The sequence below is a fragment of the Lagenorhynchus albirostris genome, chromosome 12 (assembly GCF_949774975.1).
Source record: "Lagenorhynchus albirostris chromosome 12, mLagAlb1.1, whole genome shotgun sequence".
Lineage (NCBI taxonomy): Eukaryota > Metazoa > Chordata > Mammalia > Artiodactyla > Delphinidae > Lagenorhynchus > Lagenorhynchus albirostris.
In genome coordinates this window covers 38,856,011-38,878,583 of record NC_083106.1, presented here as the reverse complement: position 1 = coordinate 38,878,583, position 22,573 = coordinate 38,856,011, and the positions used below count along the sequence as shown (strand labels likewise).

The 22,573-nt window shown below is 38.7% G+C and overlaps 1 protein-coding gene across 1 annotated transcript; it reads left to right on the top strand.

Annotated features, from left to right (window-relative positions):
- The first annotated feature begins 5,467 nt into the window (after positions 1–5,467).
- Positions 5,468–7,391, top strand: LOC132530270 (actin-binding LIM protein 3-like). Its single transcript, XM_060167344.1, has one exon. It carries the CDS (start codon positions 5,595–5,597, stop codon positions 7,359–7,361), a length of 1,767 nt encoding a protein of 588 aa, XP_060023327.1. The 5' UTR covers positions 5,468–5,594; the 3' UTR covers positions 7,362–7,391.
- Positions 7,392–22,573: the final 15,182 nt, after the last annotated feature.

Sequence of the window (22,573 nt, the reverse complement as noted above, 5' to 3'; positions counted from 1 at the left end):
ACAACTCTCAATTTGATGTCATGCGTTCTATTTCATGACATCAAATTAAAGAGATTTACATAGTTACCTAAGGCGCCTCAGGTCACACAGGTAGTTGAAAGTGAGGATAGCCACCTTAGAATCTTTCTAAAACGATTAGGGGTATGAATTGTGGTGCAGCTGTGATTTTCATCATATCTTCTTACACAAAGTGCAAGGCTGTACCTCTCCACCAGTGGTTCTCAAACTTTAGCATGTACCATACTAACCTGGAGGTCTTGTCAGAACATAGATTGCTGGGCCCCATCCCCAGAGTTTCTGATTCAGGCAGTCTGAGGTGAGGCCCAAGAATCCGCATCTCTCTGAAGTCCCCCTGTGATGCCGATGCTGCTGGCTTGGGACCACCTTTGAGAACTGTCAATGTAGCCAGTCCTCTGGAGGGCTGGTTTCTAAAAGCACCTGGCCTCTTTGTATCAGGCACTACTTCTCACATCATGTGTGAGCTAGGACTACAAACAGAAAATTAAATTCCAAATGAAATCTGTTTTTTTTTCCTTCCTCATTTATAGACTTTCCCACACCAAGGAAAGTTTCCTTTAAAACTGCCCTGAGTGGCACAGGCCAGAACATGCACAATCCAACAGCCAACATGCATTCCCCATCTCCAGTTCCTTGCTCTGGCAGCCCTGCCTGCCTTCCATGGTCACCCAAGCAGTGTCATTTCAAAGACTCAAATTAATACCATCCTTAAACTCTCAAATTGCCTGCAGTTCTTCCAAACAAGATTTGCTACACATTATGGAGTTTTCTCCTAATATTTCCCTTGTCCAATGGTAAAAAACTTTTTTCAATAATTGACAAAAAGCAATTATTGGCTTTTCAGTTTACTGAGTGGGAGAGCCCACAAGGGTGGAAGGCAGTATAAATAACAATCAAATGCGAGTGCAGAGCCCAGGTCAATGGACAGGGTAGTGGGGAGACAGAGAGTGAAGACAGAAGGGGCAAGAGAGAGTGGGCAGCCAGAATAATGTGGCCACTGGGTTTGGGAGTTGTGGGAGAAGGATTCTGAAAAGACTGAGGGAAGATACAAAGACAGATGAGACCAGCTTGCTCTCACCACCCAGTCCACACCCACAGAACAGACCTTCCGTGTTTGTGGTGCTCCCTCACCCCTCACCATAGAGGGGGTGACTGGTGTGGCCTACAATGGGTCAGACTAAGTTTTCTAAGGCAAGAGAAAACTCTCAAGAAAAGAGTTTAGTTGATATTCTTAGGACGTCTTCAGGAAAGCATCATCAATAGGAAATGAGATTATTGATAACATTTTAAAACCATTTGAATACAAAAATATTAAGACTTTGGGATTACATGGATATCTCTGAGTCTTGGTGAAGGTCTGGAGGAAAGAAGAGTCAGTTTTACCTTTCAAACATCTCCTATACTATTTTCTTAATCTGTAAACTTTCCATAACGGAGACTCGACTTCCTCCTGATCCAGGGTGAAGTGAGGAAGCTATGACTGTCATCTACCATTCTTCACTGACATCTATTATTCACTGAGGATCTCTCAGTGAGAAATATTTGGATGAATGACAGGAAGCATCATGAACCCTGCACCTGCACAAAATATTTCACACTTTCCTATTTGGACATTTTGTTATTTTTCTCTGAGCCGACAGCCTTTCCATTTTACACAGGAAAGATCATTCAGAATTTCAAAAGCATAAACAATTCATGTTAAAATTTTTGGTATTTCAGTCATAATATTGTTATAACAGGACTATAAATCTAAAATGGGATTAGTTTCTCTTCTCAGTACCTATCAGCTGCAATTTAGAAGTGTCTTTGTTTTTCTAACCTTAAGGGCCCAATCTCGCAGGAAGGAGAATTATTCTTTATCTTGTGCAATGCCCCCAAGACTCTTAGGTCACAAATCACAGAAGGGCAATGTTTTTGCATTTTTCTGGGGGGTCAAGAGATAACCTCAAAGTACTTTTATCAAATGCATTGAAGTCATCTATGTGAATCCTTCCTAAAGTTAGTATTATAATTGCATGTAGTCAATGCTTTTTGGATTGTGTGTGAATCATTTTTATAAGTAATATAGCATTTGATATCTCAATGATTCTGTAGAGTTTGGGTCAAAAACTGAGGTTCAAGAACATGAAGGAACTTGCTTTAATCAACTAGTCTGGAGGCAATGGCAGGGGATTTGGAGGTACTCCAGGCTCCAAGGTTGGGTCTTTGCACTATACCTGCCTACCTTCTAATGGAAGCGTAACTCTAAGATGCTTACCTTGACAGTCACCAGGAGCAGAGGAGGGGAAGTCATCCTGAGAAGCACAGAGCTGTCCCTGTCGCACAGCACTGATTTCTAGAATCCTCCTCCTTTACCTCCTCCTCTGAATCATCATCATCGTTACCCTCCTCCTCCTTTTTCTAGACCAAGTCTAAATTGAACAGCTTAGCTGCTAGTTAAGGACAATTTCCTTAGGACCCAGGGCTACAAGCACATTACTGAAGTGAAGGATCCCCCTTGCTCACTAACCCATCATGAATCATGTCAATTCCTCCTTGAGACAGGACCAGGCAGGGTATCTCTTTCTTATCTCTGCATCAGACCTGGGACATAGTGTTTGCAGCTCCCACTGAGGAGACACAGAGGATATTTTAACAGTGACATCAAAAAAAGCCTGTTCTTGTTCCTCTAGGTGCAGATACAGGGGCCTAGATGTTGTTAGTCATTTCCAGTCATAAACCTTTCAGTGCTCTAAATAAAAATGTTTAAATATTTAAGGACAAGTCCAACCCCATAAATAGATGTGCTATGGGCTGTCATGGTAACATTTCATCGCATTAATCATACGACGCCCCGGGAAGGTGAGCTCTCTCTTCCACCTGCATCCTTGATCCTCTAATATCCCAGGGTTGCAACAGCCAATGGAGTGTGTTCCAGCAAATTAGGGAGGAGAGGGGTAAAGGGATCCTACATTAAGAGAGAGCGACAAACCAGAAGAGTGATTTTTTTCATATTTTAGTTTGGATATTTGGAACAACTGTCAGCTAAAGCCATTTGTCTTTAAACAGGACACTTTGTCTCTTTCATATTTAATAAATAAAAGCCTTAGATTTATATTCTTTCTGATTTCACCATTCCCTTTAAGTTTCACTCATGTGAAATCCAGGATAGACTGAATAAAATTATAGTATAGCCCCTTCCCTACACCTCTCCCTCTCAACCTTAAGCTTGCCTAAAGATTTTACTCTTTAGGGAAGGTGGTATTAACCTAATGCAGGGCTTTTCTGGGCAAAACCTGCCTGCATTATCACTGCATGACTCTGAGCTAGAAACCCCTGTGCTTTTTTTCAGTAACAAAGGGAGGAGAAATCACATTGTGAAACACACTACTTGAAAAGAATAGCTTAGGCTGGCTCATGGTAGGAAAGCAGCCTGCAGCTAAATAATAAAAAAGAGCAGCAACACAAAAATGAATTTCTATATAAAAGTGTTGAGATGTATCTGGAAAGTAAAGGAAAAGCCATTTGAGGGTAGGACCAAATCTTACCTTCTTTTACTTTCTTTCTGTGTTTACACAACTCCTTATCTATGAAGAATGTGCAATATATTTCTGTTTGTTATTGGGTATTTTCCTTTTCTCCAGCTGACAATATGGCTCTTCTTATCAATCTCAGTGCAAGTGAAAAATTGAGACAGTGACCAACCTGGGGCTGAAATAACGAGCAGACAGTGTTTCCCTGGGTACAATCCCAAGGCTTCCCTGGCTCTGTGGGGAAGCCTTAGTGGTCAATCAGTATTTGCTAAGGTGACACTAGGGTGCTGATGTCATTACAGACCAGGTATTCATGGAGGACAATTCCAACCTGAGCAGATTATTATTCACACTGAGTGTCCTTGCTGGGAAAACACCAAAATTCTAAGGCTTGGAGACAGACTTCCTTGCTCTCTGTCTCTATGTAAACTTCTTTTACGTTGTTAGGGAAAGAAAAAGGCCCTTCTACCTTCAGGTATCTGGATTAAAATGCATGGGTCTCAGGAGAGGAGGAAAAGAAATGAAGATTTAGGAAGTCTTTATTAAGACCCAGATGACACTGAGTAGTTCGTTGGATTTCTTGTGATAATTTTCTTTCTCCTTGGAACCCTACAGGCAATTACAACAGTCTTATGATTTTTTTATATATCTATGTCAAGCTGTGCTACTTCACCACCTGATTATTTTTTCCTTAAGAGGAGACTTTGTGCCTTATCCATGTTGTATTCCTTAAAGCACTCAACACACTGTCTAGTTCCCAGTAAGTGTTTACTAAATATGATCCACTATTTTAGCCTCGATTATGTAGGAAAAAATAGTCTGATGCAAAATATTATGTGTTACTACTTCATTGGGGAGGCTTCCCAGGGAAGCAGGAATGAATGCAGAAAACGAGGAGTGAGGCAGGGAAGGAGAGAACAAATATAAAGCATGCATGACCTAGCTGGCCACTGCTTGATGTCAAACAGCACTAATTGTTTGATCTTATAGAATTGCCTTCAGAAAGATCATATGAACAGTTGCATCATAGGACCGTCCTTCCAGGGGGAAGAAAAGAAGCAAATTTTTTCAAAATCTCCTCTCTCTCACTGGCCAAAGGTCAGTGGCCCCATAAGCCAGTAACTCCCCTGGACTTCCAAGTTGCACGTGCCCTGACCCTGAGCATGTCTGCAGCACCTCACAGTAACAGCCACAGGTAAACCAGAAGTTGATTGGAGCCCACACAGAGTTAGTCACCATAATATTACCTGGGGAGGAAACAGTGGCCAAGAGACCCTCAGGTGGGATTAAAATGGTATCTGATGCTTTGGTCAAAGTTGCTAGAGTTCTTAGACAACAGACTAGCGAAAGAGCAAGATTCTGTTAACTGTTTCTGGGGTTTACTGGGACAAAAGTCACTTGACCATACTTGAGCTATACTGTTAAGTATTGCCTTGAAACCATTTTAATGATCTCAGCATTTAGAACACCACCAATATACACTCTATATGAAATATGCTGTGAAACGTATGTGCTAAAAAAAAAAATGACACAACATAGTGCTAAGGTCAAGTTTGTCAACTGAACACTACACAGTGGAACCATACTGCTAATGCTACGAATGTCCATTCTTCTTCAAGATTTTCCAGTTGTGAAAAAACAGTGAAAAATCCATGAGAATTTGTACATAAATACACATGAGCATGGAGGGATAGCACATTTATTCCATATAGGTAAATACAATCTAATAAGTTATCAAGAAGTCTTCTACACGACCCAGATGGGTGCTGAAGATATATGAATAAGGAGCAATCCTGCTTTCCAGCTGCTCACACTTTAAGAGAACGGGTGGAGCCACCCCGAGAGCCGGCATCATGGATGTCGAGCTCTCCTATTTCGCTTTGCTCGCCTTGGAATTCGAGACCCCAGACGAGGACCAGGATTCATGAACCGGTTGCAGGGACCCAGGCAGGGGCCTCTGGCTCCCGACGCTGGCCGAGAGGTGATGAGTGAGGTCGGAAGATCGCAAGATTTAAAAAGCATCTGGAGTCTCCGTGTTGAAAGACCCAGTGCAAAGGCATCACCATGAACACGAGCATTCCTTATCAGCAGAATCCTTACAATCCCCGGGGCAGCTCCAGTGTCATCCAGTGCTATCGATGTGGAGACACCTGCAAAGGGGAGGTGGTTCGCGTCCACAATAACCATTTCCACATCAGATGCTTCACCTGTCAAGTGTGTGGCTGTGGCCTGGCTCAGTCAGGCTTCTTCTTCAAGAACCAGGAGTACATCTGCATCCAGGACTACCAGCAACTCTACGGCACCCGCTGTGACAGCTGCCGGGACTTTACCACGGGCGAGGTCATCTCTGCGCTGGGCCGCACCTACCACCCCAAGTGCTTCGTGTGCAGCTTGTGCAGGAAGCCTTTCCCCATTGGAGACAAGGTGACCTTCAGTGGGAAGGAATGTTTGTGTCACACATGCTCCCAGTCCATGACGAGCAGTAAGCCCATCAAGATCCGTGGACCAAGCCACTGCACTGGGTGCAAGGAGGAGATCAAGCACGGCCAGTCACTCCTGGCTCTGGACAAGCAGTGGCACGTCAGCTGCTTCAAATGCCAGACCTGCAGCATCATCCTCACCGGGGAGTGCATCAGCAAGGATGGCGTTCCATACTGCGAGTCTGACTACCACTCCCAGTTTGGCATTAAGTGCGAGACTTGTGACCGATACATCGGCGGCAGGGTCTTGGAGGCAGGAGGGAAGCACTACCACCCAACCTGTGCCAGGTGTGTACGCTGCCACCAGATGTTCACCGAAGGAGAGGAGATGTACCTCACAGGCTCTGAGGTTTGGCACCCCATCTGCAAACAGGCAGCCCGGGCAGAGAAGAAGTTAAAGCATAGGTGGACGTCTGAAACTTCGATCTCACCCCCTGGATCTAGCATCGGGTCACCCAACCGAGTCATCTGCGACATCTATGAGAACCTGGACCTCCGGCAGAGACGGGCCTCCAGCCCAGGATACATCGACTCCCCCACCTACAGCCGGCAGGGCATGTCCCCCACCTTCTCCCGCTCTCCTCATCACTATTACCGCTCCGCTGGAGAAAGTAACATCTACCGGAAACCCCCGATCTACAAACGGCATGGTGATTTGTCAACAGCAACCAAGAGCAAAACAAGTGAAGACATCAGTCAGGCCTCCAAGTACAGTCCAGCCTACTCGCCAGACCCCTACTATGCTGCGGAGTCTGAGTACTGGACCTACCACGGGTCCCCCACAGTGCCCAGAGCCAGAAGGTTCTCATCTGGAGGAGAGGAGGACGATTTTGACCGCAGCATGCACAAGCTCCAGAGTGGAATTGGCCGACTAATTCTGAAGGAAGAGATGAAGGCCCGGTCCAGTTCCTACGCGGATCCCTGGACCCCACCCCGGAGCTCCACCAGCAGCCGAGAGGCCCTGCACACAGCTGGCTATGATATGTCCCTAAATGGCTCCCCTCGGTCCCACTACCTGGCTGACAGCGACCCCCTCATCTCCAAATCTGCCTCCCTGCCTGCCTACAGAAGAAACGGGCTGCACAGGACACCCAGCGCAGACCTATTCCATTACGACAGCATGAACGCTGTCAACTGGGGCATGCGAGAGTGCAAGATCTACCCTTATGAACTGCTCCTGGTGACCACAAGAGGGAGAAACCGACTGCCCAAGGATGTGGATCGGACGCGTTTAGAGCGCCACCTGTCCCAGGAAGAGTTCTACCAAGTCTCCAGCATGACCATCTCCGAGTTTGACCGGCTGGCCCTCTGGAAGAGGAATGAACTGAAGAAGCAAGCCCGGCTGTTCTAGGCAGAAGCTCTATAAATATATATGCATTTATATAAAAAAAAAAAAAAGAGAACGGGTGGATAACTATATCAGGGTATTAGAGCTTCCACACCGTTAAAACAAACTCAACAGTGGGAGTGGTAAACTAAGCCTTGGAAAGTAAGGGAAAGTTTCAGAAAGGAGGTATATGGAGTTGAGGCTTTAAAGAATAAACAGACATTACTAGGATGAAGAGAAAAGGAATAACATTCTAGACAGAAGCCACAGTAGAAGGAAAAGGCTCCTGCCCAGTAAACATGATTCCAGCTGAACGAGAAACACCAATTCCTCTAGGAACTTTATTTGCATACAGTGCTAGGGACTTAGAGTATTTTTCATCCAACCCTAGAACTGGAATTTGACTTTGAGTTGGTGTATGGGGGAAAATTCAGCCTAAAGAAGCATTTGAATGAAAGCAAGAGAAGGTACTGGTGCTTTGGTCTCCAGGGTACACCCAATAATAGAAACTCTCCTTTGCCTCCTGCCTTTGGGGAATGAAACCTCTTTCTCTTAGTCTAATTTCCCAGGAGACCTCAGCTGTTCACATCACTGAGGTGATGCGGGATGGGTGGCAAGCACAATGAAGGCCTGGAGAATTTGAGAAAATTCTAGCAGAGGCTGACAGTTCTTATGGGTTCCACCCACCCCCCTCAATGAATTGAGAACCACCCTTGTGCTCAGGTCCTTCATTCTTCTTTAATGGTTCTTTTAAAATATGGTAACTTAAAAAAAGCATAAAAATTTTAAAAGACATTTTCTTTTCTGTCTTTCTGAAAACCAGTAAAGATACATTGCCCTTTTCTTGATTTTGAGCATTGATTTGTATATCCATGTATTTAAAAATTCATAGAACAGTATTAAATAATTCTCCTCCACCAGACAAGTTTCCTAATTCTCTTTAGTAGCTTGGTAAAGAGAAGGGGAAAGAAGTTGGAGAAATTTCACTTGAGGAAATTCTACAAAAAATAACATATTTTTTAAGTGCTTGCTTATATTTCCCATTTAAAAATATCACTTTTTAACTTAGAAAAACTTGACACACTTGTATATGGAAACAATATATTATGCAATCCCAAATAAATTCTTTTTGGCGGAAGGAACTGGAATCCTAAAATTTTAGGATTTTACTTTTTAAAACTGGAATCCTAAAATTTTAGGATTTTGCATTTTACTTTTAATTGATTTCTGAACACCCTTGTAGTATTCTGGGCCTATCTACTAAAAGAGTAATAATTTATTTTTTATTAGTTTAGAAATGTCATAATATTTAAGCTGCACAGCTAAATTTCTGTGGTGAATACCAACTACACTTTGGAAAAAATTGTTTGCTTATAATACCAAATGTCAAAAATTTAGCTCAAGAAAGAAATGCAGTTTCCTTCTTAGACTATGAACCACTTTTCGATGCCTAAACACATGTTTAACATGCATCACATGATTTAATGTTAAGTCCTGTAATACCTGCAAGTCAATGTAATAACAAAAACCCAGAATATCTTTTTTCACTGATTTACATAGACATTATGACTCCCCTTTTTCTTCAGAACTGGCTCACCCATCAATTGTGTGTTTTCCAGCATATTACAAGAGTAGGATCTGGTGGGGGTTATCAGGAAAACTACTAGATCATTTCAGCTACTACAAAATACAGCAGCAGCTTGCTTGCTTAAGGGTCCCAGCCAGATGGATCATATTAACATCAGTGTGCTACGGCTTGCACTGGCTACCAGGGTGTTTCTGGATGCAGTTCAAAGGGTTGCCTTTGAGCTATGAAGCTGTATACATTTTAAGCCAGACACTATTTATCCTAAAATCACCCACAGTGGGCAAGATGAAACAGGGAACTGTTGTTGGAGCTGTTAGCATCATGATTCAAAGTTAGTACCTGTCTCAGTCAAGGCCATGAAGTTGACATTACCTGGGAAATTCAGCTGCACTTTTAGTTCACTGTTGACTGGATGGTCTAATGTAGAAGATAAAGGTATAACTCTTCCATCACATAACATTTCATGTGTTCTAAGTTAAATAAATTAAAACACTTTGGTGTATTTAATTTACATTTTAATATTCTGTACATCTTGATTGTTATAAATTTTTTTTAATTAAAAAACATTAAACATCTTCCTTAATTCAGGATAATGCTTTATATGCACAAAGATTTATTATTATTATTTTAGATCCCCAAAATCTAAAATATTAAGCAGTCCATGGTATTTTTTCCCCAAAAAATTGAGATTGCATGCAGATAGGCCAAAAAAAAAAATTAAAATTAAAATCACCCATCATTCTGCCACCATATTTTAGAAGGTTTATAACGGCCTTGAATTCAACAAAGGGCTATGTACCTACCATTAACTAAATTAAGAATGTTCATTTAGCTATTTATTTATTCATTTATTCATCATGTAAAAACATAGTGCTACACACTGTGTTAAAAAAGAAAAAAACAGGTAAGATAACTGTGATATTTGAAAAGTATTTAAAGAACAGTAGTGGCCCAGAGGACAATAATTAACTTAGTCTAGGGTGCGGAGTGTCAAATCAAATTTAAGGAAACAATGGAACTGAAGCTAGATCTTAAAGAATAAATTTAACTGTGTCAGAAGGACATGGGTGGAAGGAAGAGGAAAAGCACTAACTTCAGGACTAAGGTACCTGGATTTGAATCTTGGCTCTACCTTGATACGTACTATCTGAGTGACCTTCTTTGAGTTACTCAATTATTCTGTGCCTCAGTTCTCTTACTTCTACAAAATGTGTATAATAGTATTTACGTCAAAGAGTTGCTTGATAATCTACAGAAAGTACTTAGAATTGCATTAGCTATTATTATAGAGGAATGTAAAACATCAGAATGTATTTGAGAACCTGCAAATATCTGGACCCTTGAGTGCAGAAAAAGAGATGGGGAGTTGCAGAAAATGAGGCTGTAGAGTGAGTGGGGATCAAACGGTGAACAAGCTTAATTGTATAACATGCTAAGGAGTTTGGACTCTATTCTGCAGGGAAAGGAGAGCCAATGAAATCCTTAAGGTAGAGGAGTGATGTAATACAATGTGCATATCAGCAAGAGAATTTTAGTGGCAATGGAGAGAAGGAATCACTAGAAGAAAAGAGATTGGAGATGGAGATAATAGTTCACAAATTGCTGCCACGATCATATATTAACAGCACTAAGGAAGCATTTGACTGTGTTTTCCAAGTTTTTAATATAAAACTTAAAAAGTTTGAAATTGATATTACCAAAAAAAGGGAGGAGAGAAAGAACATGAAAACAGATACTACGATGCTGTTTATATTCTTCCTTTCCTATTAAAGTACCCCCCATATCTTTAAAGTCCTATTTGCCTCTCAGCTCCTTGAGGTCTCCTCTAATGATTCCAGGCTTAGAGCCCAGGCTGTACCTCGTTTCAATCTCCAGAGAATGGAGCAGAGCTGTAGGTCTACATATATATAGAAACTGACAGCAAATAGCTTTTGATTAATTCATATCAGGAAAGTTGTATAAGTGCTGAAGGGAGAGTGAGAGGCCTCTGGAAAGGAAAAGTAAAATGGCACTGGCAGAGAAAGAAACATGGAATTTTCATAAAATAAGAAGACCAGCTTCTCTAGAATTGGAGACTGTGGTTGGTGCTCATGGGAATAAATATAAGCATAATTTGAATATGAAAGATGAAAGTGCCAATGTAACATTTTTCTTTTCCTAGTTCAGGGGCAAGCAAAACACCTCGTGTTTTGATTTGTTTTAGCTCTTGATTCTGTACGTGTTCAGGCATTCATCAATCTACCTCATCTAAATTATTTTTTGTAATTTTTTTGATAAAACTAAAAACTCATTTCACTACATACTTCTTCAGGACTTTTAAAACTCAGATGATATTGATAGGAAAAGTAACCCATATCTTTCTAATTCATCTCCACTGCAACTATTGGCAGAGGTTTGAGCCATTTCATATTAAAATACATGTAAACTTTTTCTTTTAAAATATGAAATCTCCTTCTCAGACCTAACAAATATGAACATGGACTCAAGTACTCCAGTCTTTTCAAACCTAAATAACATTTCTTGTCTATATTAAAAATTAACTGCAAACTTTCTCTAAAAGAAATTCTACACCAGGGAAATGTAGAAAGGAAAATCTCTGGTGAGTACCAAGTGGTAGGCATACTGGGTGGTGATTCATCTCTGAATTAGAAGTTATAATAAACCAGCTGCCCGATCTGCTCTACAGTTTTTCATGCTAAGGCTGGTAGTGGAAAATGTTAAGGAGAAATTTTCCATTCCTCTCACATTCCTCACTGCTTAGAAATATGAACCACCTGTAACGGGAGCCCCAGGGGATTAACAAAAGTCGTGCAGATTACCCATTAATGGCTCAGACCCCCTCTGGTTTGAAATTCAGCCCTTTTTTTCCTCTCTGAACATTTCATGATCTCCTCCACTAATTATTTGGAATTCGTTTGTAATAAATGCCTTATGTTCCCCTACCAAGGCATGCTTGTTCACTAACATTTCACATTTTCTGTGCGATGTGAGCACCACAATAGGATTCCAAATGAAGAAAAGATAAACTTTTGGTTGAGTTGTGTTTGTTTTAGAAAAGGAGAGGAAATATTTATTTGGGCTGGGCCGACTGGTCCGGTCATTGCATTTTCTCTCGTGATTCTTTCCTTTTCTACTTCACTAAAGAAATACATTTTTCTTTTTTAAGTCTTGGGGAGAATCTAACTTGTCATTGGACTAAGTGTGCAAAGCTTTAAATAATTTTAAAGTGCCTTTCTATTGTTTATTCAGTCTAAACACACACATATTTGGATCCAGGACTTCAATAAATTTATTGAAACTTTGGGCCATAGCATTATATGAGCACTTTCAGAGACCTCCCTCACTGGAGTGTTCCTAAGAAATACCTAGTTTCTGTATCTGTATGTTTAAGTGCATCAAATTTATTTCATGTTCAGAAAATAATTTTTATAAGATACATTTAAGTTCCTACTAATAAACAGCTAAAAGATCATTTGGGTCACAGCTCTGCCAGCTTCTAGACCAGTGGTTCTCAATTGGGGGCGATTTAGCAATGTTAGCAATGACCAACACAGTTTTGGTTTTCACAAGTGGTGTGGCACTAGTGGGTAGAGGCCAGGGAACCTGCTAAACATCCTACAGGGCACAGGAAAGCCCCCTACAACAAAAAATTATCTGGGCCCAAATGTCAATGGTGCTGAGATTAAGGAAAGCTGATCTAAACAAAGTCACTTACTCTCTAAGCTTCCATTTCATCATTTGTGGAAAGAGATTATGAAAATTCCTTGTAACCTATTCATGCTACATAAATGCATGTGGTTTTCTTATGTTAGGAGTTATGGACGATTAATTACTGATACATTAGCAATTCCTCAACATCTTTAGAGAAGCACAACTTCTGAGACCTCTGAAACTCAGAAAGCCATCTCATGGATGGATACTACAATGATGTTTTCAGAAGGGGCTGTAGCAGAAGAGCTGACCCCTTATCTGGATGCAGGAGAATTTTTTAAATTTATTTATTTATTTTTGGCTGTGTTGGGTCCTCGTATCTGTGTGAGGGCTTTCTCTAGTTGCGGCGAGCAGGGGCCACTCTTCATCGCGGTGCGCGGGCCTCTCACTGTCGAGGCCTCTCTTGCTGCGGAGCACAGGCTCCAGACGCGCAGGCTCAGTAGTTGTGGCTCACGGGCACAGTTGCTCCGCGGCATGTGGGATCTTCTCAGACCAGGGCTCGAACCCGTGTCCCCTGCATTGGCAGGCAGACTCTCAACCACTGCGCCACCAGGGAAGCCCCCCAGGAGAATTTTTTAAAGTGACATTGAGGAAATATGTTCAGTGGATGTTGTAGTTGGCACCCATTAAATTTGGCTCAGATATCTAAGATGTGAGGTATTGAAGGGATTACTGTCATGTTTATTGAAATGGCCAATAATTAAAATAGTAATAGTACTGGGGAAAGTAGCAGTGAATCAGGAACTAAAAATCACTAAGGAATGCAACAAGTGACCCAGGCATTAGATGACAGAAATGTCAAGGGACGGTGGTATGATAATCATTATTCTACTTATGTACATTGTAATCATTAAAATGATGTTTTTATAACCCTTTCAGGGGCCGTGTAAGTATTTTTTTAAATTTTTGTTTTGTTTTGTTTTGTCCCCAATTATTTATTATGACAAATAAAGCAAAGACTTTTACTTTATTAATGATTCACCCTTATCTAGCCTGAGGGAAGTAAGCTTGCTTTTTCAGTTCTATTCACTAGAGAAACAAAATATGGTCTTGTCTGACTCCCTGGCAAACCACTTAATTTCAAACTGATATTGCTCAGAATTGATCTTTGTAGAGTATCCCAAACTTTCCCACAGAAGTTCCTTAATTATAGATCTCCTTGGAACATATGTTGATTTTTGCCAGCTAAACACCCCCCTCCTTTCCTCTGATGACACTTGTCCCTTTTCTGGAGGCAATGCCCTGCCCCACTCCTTGTGGCTCTGAGAATCTTCTAGTCACAGTATGCAGACTGCTGGCCAAAGGGGTGAATATTGTGACCCAGGAATTGTAACTGTAATTGCCAGAAGTAATTGTCACTGTAATTGCCAAAAGTTAGGTACCTGACCAAAAAAAGTTAATCAGTATTTTTCTCTGGGATTTTTTTTGGGGGGAGGTATTATGGCCATACAAAAAAGCTGTCTTTCAGGAAAAAAGAAAAAGAGAAACAAATACTTGGCACTACCACCCTATGATGGAAGCCCTTCTGTGATAGGAGAAAATAAGGCCAAAACCAAAGAAGAGCACATCTGAGTGAGCTTTGGTAGATTTTATGGAAAATTTCCCATGTCATATAATTTGTCAAATCTATGATCATAGTCTTGGTTATAATATTCCCCTTTTAACCTTTTCATGTTTGTAAGGACTTAAATGATGTTCATTCTCTCATTCCTAATATTCGTACTTTGGTATTCTCTCTCTCTCTCTTTACCAGCATAAAATTCTTAGGTATAAATAACATACAAAGTAATGTGTAGAAGTTTAATAAATAATTTGCTATAAAATTATGTCTAAGATTTATGTATATTTACATATATTTAAGCCTTTTAGATGTACAATAATCATAGTTTTCTTCTTAATTCCTGGAGTTATAGAACATGATTTTGTTAAGTGTAAAAGTTTTAAAAATTATTTTAAATAGAAAAAACACTCGAGAGCTATTGTCACTGATGTTAATGCCTGTTAAGTTATTATACAACCTTAGCTTTACAGATCAATTTGTGTAATTTATTGAAGAAAGATTTTAAATGTTGGCTTATAAGAAATAAAGCAATATCCCCCTCCCTTTGCCTGCGTTTCTTCTCTTACCCATCACTGCACTTGCATTTATTTTCCCTGATTTGTGTGCCAGAAATAATACATCCTGAAATTGAAAAATACTGTCAGGATGTGTGAAAGTACATTCCTTCTCAATGTGGTTTTATTTTCATTTGTATTCCTGAATCATTGGTATAAAATGTGCTCTTCCTTTTCTCTTTTTTTAATTATGTCCCACTCATTTTTTCTTTCCCCTTCTTTCTAATCTAAGATGCTACATACATGGCTAATAAAATGCTTGATATTTTTAGGAGAAAGACTTTTTACTTTAGTTTGTTTCTTATGAAATCAGAAAATTATTTTTATTAATTTAACTAGTATTTCCCAAGAGTCTACTATCAGCTAGATTTGGGGGAATATAGTAGTGAAAAAATACAGTAGAATTCTCTACCATCATGGAGCTTATACCTAAGAGGGAAAAACTGTTTTTATAAAAACATATCAATAAATACAATAATTTTAACTAAGTACATGAGAAGTGAATAAAATAATACAGACCAAAATAACAAAGATCAACTGGGAGGAGAAAAATAGATAGGGAGATGAGAGAAGTCTTCGCTAAAGAAGAGATATTTGAACTGAGCACATGATATAAGATAAAACCAGCAGCAAAAGAATATGCTAGAAAAACTTTCTAGGATGAAGAAGTAAGCTTTTTGATATGTAAGAAATGTCAAAAAGACTCAGTGCGGCCACAATATGAGAAATGGAAAGCAATGTAGCAATGAGTTGAGAGTTAATCAGAAGCTAATTTTTTTAGGGACATATAGTTCATAAAAATATGTTTAAAATTTTTGCTAATGCAATGAAAGGCATTGGAAATGTTTAAGTGGAGGAATGACATAATCTGATTTAGCATTAAAAGATTATTTTGGTTGTTCTGTAGAGAATTGGCTATAAGTGGGCAATAATGCAAACAGAGAGACCAGATGGAAATTATTGCAGGATCCAGGGAAGAGATGATGGTCCTCTAGGACCAGAATAGTATGTGGAGATGAAAGGAGAGATTGAATCTGGGATATAGATATTGGAGGTGGGGCTGGCAGAACTTGCTGCTGATGGATTGGGTGTGAGGACTAAGACAAAGAGAACAGTTAAGTATAGACTTGGCATTGCATTAGCTGGACCTTAGGTTGGAAGCCCAGTCCTGACAACTGACAGCTGTGAAATCACTGATAAGTATTTTACCATTCTGAGACTCTGTTTTCTCATCTTTGAAATCAGGATAATAATGTCTAGAACTAATAGTATTCAAAAAGGTAAACTTTACGCCATGTCTAGTAGAGTGCCTCAAACTCAATAGGTGTTTAATAAATACAATACTTTCAAGGACTTTAATAAATAGGTATTCAAAGAACTACAATATATTATATAGTACACTGTGACTTCTACAAGGCATTTAATAAAATCTCTCCTGATATTTGATGAAAGGTGAAAAATTCTTGAACTTGGTGATAGTACTTAGACATAGTCATATCTGATTGACTGACTGTACCAAACAAACATTGAAGACTGGCCTGCTGCCATCTGGAAGGCTATCTGTCTGTCTGCTACAGTGCCCATACCTCCATCCTTGGCCAGGCAAGTGTTCAACATTTGATTAACACTTGGATGAAGAAGGTGAAGACATGACTATCAAGGTTATAGATGACACAAGACTGGAAGACAGTTAATAGGAGAGATGTTGTAATCAGGATTCAAAATATTCTCAACAGGCTGACAGCATGGGTCAGAAAAAACAAGGAGAAATTTAAGAGCTAGAAACATGAAGTTCTACATTTCTGCTTAAAAAAAAAATTAACCTCACACATACAGGATTAGCAGCAATTCATGCGAAAGGATTTGGCAGTTAGAGTTGACTGCAAGGTCAGAATGAACTTGTAGCATGATTTAGCTGCTAAAATAGTAAAAGCAATTTTAAGCTTCATTAATAATAGTCCAGTGTCAAGTACAAGAGAATAGATGGTTCTATTGTATTGTTTTGATCAAAGCCATATGAATCATGTCCATTTTTTGAGGCCATGAATTATTCTTTTATTATTGAGTAGCTACAATGTATCATGTAAGATTGAGATAATAGGAGTACAAAATTTTATCAAACAGAGATCCTACTTTCAAGGATGTCACAGTAGAGTAAGAGAGAACTGACATATGTGTAAATAACTGACATACAAGGGAGAAAGAGATCAATGCCTCAAGGAAGATAGCAATAAAAAAAACAATGCAGATGTTTGGGATAGATATTGGTCACTAACAATTGTAGAAATCAAAGAAGTTGGATTATATTCCGTAGGCAATGGGGCAGCCATTGGAAATGTTTGTATTGCAGAATGATATAATCAAAGCTGTGCTTCAAGAAAGAAAGAGAAAAGGAACAAGAGAAATAATTTACCCAGCAATTTACACATTAGTCCATATGATTCTCACAGTGTTGTGGTTGGAAAATTTAGCCACTTTAGGCAGAACCTGGAAAAACTGATAGAAATTGCAAGGAGACAGATTTTGATTTAATGTAATGAATTTGTATCCATCATGATGTTCAAGACAAAAGAACTGTTGATAAGCATGTCGCCAGCCTTTTCACCGGAAGAGTTCAAGTAAAGAATGGATGGCCATGTCTCAAGCCCTGCTTGAGTTAAGGCAGTGGTTGACCTTGGGATTTCCTTCCAGTCCTTGAGATCTTGGAAGTCTATGCTTTCATGGAGTGTCAACATGTTGTCAACTTAACATGGTGAACAAAATTATTTCTGTATTTTGCTAGCTTCCTATATGTTCTTTCTATTGTCCAAAAATACTATTATGTACCTTTAAACCTTATTATTGATTTTTATTGCAAGATAATGTTAAGAGATTTTTCTAACTGCTTTTATGACATTGTTTTAATTCATTATTCATTACATTTTTATCAAATACCATTGATTTTAATTTTAGTCCCAATAGGAGCTCTTACTAAATTTAAAATGAGCTCCAGAATATTCATTTTAAAATACAGACCCATAAGATAAAAATTGGTGTCCCAATTGGTACCACAAGTATATGTATTTGGGATTACCAATTAATAAAACCAATGGGATTAATCTGTTTTCTATGTTCCTTCTATGTTAAGCATATACATAGCAATAGAAGAACAGAAATGGTGATTTAGCTTTCTAATTATGACTTTAATTTCAAGGACAATGATGCAATATATTAGGAGATTGTATCACAAATTATTTTTGCTTTCTTAACATTTTTACAAAACAATGTTTTTTCACGTTTGTGTTAGCCTAGTGTTCATTCTTAATATTGTCCATAAAATACAAAAGCATAGGCAACAAAAACATGTGTCTACCACTTTTACACTGGAGAAAGTAAAAAATCAATCATCATGCTGTCACAGGCAAGGAAACATCCAGGAAACAACAGGAAAGGGGACCACAGCACAGGTTTGTAGTGATAAATTACACCACGGCCAGTGCATGCAACTAAATCAACAGTGGTCTGATTAATGGCTTCTCCACATAACATTGCAGAATGAAAAAGAAAACTGCAGGTTTTCATTAGGGAGTGTTTTTAGTAGACCCAGAGGTACAATGAGAGGAAGAACGTGTATGAGAAGTTTCTTTCTTTAAAAAATTTGTTAACAGAAAACTTACTCTGAGAAAATTAAACTTATACTTGTTCTTTATTTACAAAGAATTTGTTTTTAAATTGCCAGTTTAAGTAAAATATTCTGGAATTATAAAGTACCAGAAAATATAATTCAGCTAGAAAAAGAAAAGTATAACTGATAATACTTGTGATATTTAAGGACATCTTTTACTGACAAATAAAAATTGTGATCAGATCATGTTAAATAACAAAAAAGGTTAACACAACTCTGAAATTGTTAGCAATTCCCTGTTTGTAAAAGTGACTCCCGGTTTGATTTTTTATTAAAAAAAATTATTTTTTAAGATTTTCAAACTTTGATTTTTAATATAATGTCCCAATTAACCCTCCTTTTCAGCAGCAAGACTGCCGACCCCTAATGGTGAAACTATGTTTCCTTATTTTTGATGACCTTGATCGTTTTGAGACGTACTGGACCATTTTTAGAATGTCTCTCAGTTGAGATTTGTCTGATATTTTCTCCATGTTTAGACTGGGATTAGGAGGAAGAACAGAAAGGCAAAGTACGCTTTTCACCACATCATATCAAGAGTTCATACTATCAACATGACTTACCACCTTGGATGTTAACCTTGATTATATAGCTGAGGTAGAGTTTGTCAAGTTTCTCCACTATAAACTTACTCTTTTTCTCCCCTTTCAAACTGTTTTGAAACAAAAGTCACTATGTACAGCACACACTTAAAGGAGTGAGGAGTTATGTTTTGTTAACTAAAATCTAAAAAATCATCCTACAATTTAATCATAAATTTCCTAGGAAAGCTGCAGCAACATAATGGTAGCACATCAGCATGCCATCACCTTTGACACAGAAGTAAGAACACGTCAGCCAATGCTGTCATAGTTGGGCGCTCACTCTCTCAGCTTCCACCCACATGGCTTCTAAGAACAGCCATGACCCCAGGATCTGGGCCCAAATAGACATGAATGTACTGAATGAGTCTATAAAGCAGCATAGATGCCAAAATTGTATAACTCATTAGTTGCTCTTCCTTGTCTTTAGTTCCTTTGCTTAGTTTGCTAAACTTTCCCCTACTTTTCAATTAATTTCTGGTCATCCTCTCTTTCCACTATTCTTTTTGTACTCTGCCTTATTTCATAATCGTCTTATTCCCAAGTCTCCTTTTACAGGTCACTTATAATGACTTAGCAAAGAATCTAACCAGATAAACCTTAAGCAACATCATGTTGATCGTGCCCTATTTCTATGGATTGCTGATCACACCCCTATGCCTCATGTGCTGAAGTTGAAATATTAAATTTCTTTGAACAAAGAGTAAAACAGCAACTATTTCCATGGTGACACTGTTACCAATTAATTTTAGACAATGCACACTTTATATAATAAAGCCTTGATAGCATCAGTTTTCTGTGTTTTCTTCCAAAAATATGTGCTGGAGTATATTATCCCCATGCTCTAAATCAGATGCTGAAGAAAAAAGAAATGGTCCCTGACATCAAGGAACTTGCAGACCAGTAGGCAAGCAGTTAGCTACCTACATGCTACAATTGCAAGTTACCATTGACAAATAGTTTCTCTTCCTTTATTCTGAAATTCCAGTCATGATCACAACTCCTTTTGTAAATGTTATATTAAAAGTGACCTAATACTAATAATGAAAGAATTACAAATTAAATAATAATGTACCTTTTTTAAAAGCCTGATTGAAAATGATTTAAAGATTGGAAACATACAATGCTGTTTGGGTGCGGTTCTACTATGAATTGATGGCTTACATTCTTTGTTTTTAATTTGTTTGTTCATCTCTTTTATCTGTTTGTGGGAGCTCTTTATTTGGTTTACAGTTCTTTTATGTATTATAGATTTCAGATTTTTCTGATGTTTATCTTTTTTTAACATATCTGTAACATTTTTTCTATTGAAAGAATTTCAATTTTATATGGCCAAATTTATTAATATTTTCCTACAGGATTCTACCTTATTATTTTAAAATTATTACTAAAATATTAAATAGAAAATATAGTTCATGTATAAAATATATATAAACTATATAAACAATATAATTCTAATTCTGTAAAAATAAAACAAACAGAAAGATAAGGAGGAAGGAAATTATACTTCCCAAATTTTCCAAACATTCTTTAGTTAATGCGTATTATTCTTATAATCAGAATAAGCTATAAATGGAACGTATTTTTAATGTACTGATGTGTCTCAAAGAGAAAATGCATGAGCCCTCTAGCACTTACAGTCATTTCAGCATGCAAAGGCCAGTATCCTTGCAAACAGAGCTTAAGGTAGGTGAATTGTAAGCAAATGATGGGAGAGAGTCCAATTTTCCTCTTGGGATAGACATCTCTCCTCTGCCAAGACTGGTAAGGCTGCTATACAGTGGGGACATAAGAGAAAGGACACTGAACAGCTGGGAGGTAAAAAGAACCAAGAAGAAAAAATGAAACGTTGAGTAAATGCCACATCACTTCCTTTATTCATATTTGAATGAAGGCCCTCTTTTCGGTTGCTAACTGAAATATGTAAATAATTTGGGAAAGGCAATTACGGATTTGAAGGTTATTATCTTTTTTCTTAACAGACATTAAATGCTTCTGAGTCTGTAAAATGCAGCCATTTAGACCACAGGGATCAAAGAAAATGTGAGCGTTTTAAAGCAGTGTCATTCAACAAACGACCGGCAGTAGCCAAATGGGAAGAAAACTGCTGCCTGGACAGAGAAAGGAAAGACTCAAAAGAACTCTGACCAAGAACAGATTGTACCCAGGAGGCTTAGGAATTATCTTCAGACCAAAAGACAGCTATGTGTCTATGTGTCTAATAGTCTAAGCTGTGAATTTTCAGCCAGCCGGGTCACTGTGGCGGTGAACAGTCTGGCATTAGGAGTACGTGGGCTCTGAAGCTAATCTCAGTTTCCCCACTTATTTACTCACTGTGTGACTTTCAGCAAGTCACTTAGCTTCTCCAGGCCACAGTGTCCTCATTTGTAAACTGCGGATAACACTAGGGCTGGCACACAGGATGGATGACCTTAAGGGGGGCTGGAGATGATGCCTATTAAGGAGCGCGCACAGCTCTTGCATAATCGCATGCATACAGACCAACCAATGCCGACACCTGGTGGGTGCTCAGTAAGTTGCTGAAGGAATGAACAGAAAGCACCCAAGGATTAGCTAACATGAGTTACTGTTTCAGGAAGGAAAGTAGCAGGTACACAGAAGGAATACTGCTACACAGAAGGAATACTGCTCTGAGCAAGTGTGGTACAGAAGATTGTAATGGAAGAGCTAGCATTTGACATGGCCTATGATGAATGGGATAAATTTGAACAGATAAAGAGCAAGAGAAGTGATGAAAAAAACAATGAGTAGAAACATCTGGATGAGGCTACATAAATCATTTCTGACTCAAGCAAATAGAGAATGGCAGGAGATAAGGCGGAAAGTATAGGAAAAGTTGGGTAGAGCACAGGGAGATAACACAGAATAAATAATACTCTATTATTTAAAGTTAGGTGGTGAATTCACAAAGGTTTTATCATTATCATTATGCTTCATAACTTACATATGTAGCATGTATATTTATTTGTACGTATCAAATATAAAATAAGGTGCTTCAAGTGGGCAAGGGCTGGAGAAGGAAGGATTGGCATGTCAAATTGCCAAATGAAGGGAAGGTGCCTACATTTCTGTTTAATGGAAGAAAACTCTTATCCCATGTTTCTGGTACAGCTATCTCCTCTACTTCTCTGTTAACATTTTGCAGCTGTCCTTGTGGACTTAATAATATGATATAAATTTATTCAGATAAATTATTAATAAAGCTGCAAAAGAAGTGTGTTGTTATATTTTCTACACTTCTCAGAAATTTGAGACTCCTTCTTTACCAATGCCTTACCATATTTCTAGATATTACTGCTTCATCACATGACTGAGTGTAAGATATAGCTCACAACTAAAGTGACCAAAAGTGAATAAAGTGTACAATAGCCTCTACTGGTTTCCAGCTGTTTGATTGACATGATACATTTTTGCTGAGAAGCTGACTTAAAACTCAGCCTGTTTATCAGCATTTTCTTTTGACAACTTTAACATGTAACGAATTAAAACATGATGCATAATGATGCATAACCTTTAGTTTCAGAATACTTTTGCACAGAGTTACTCCATAAAAATG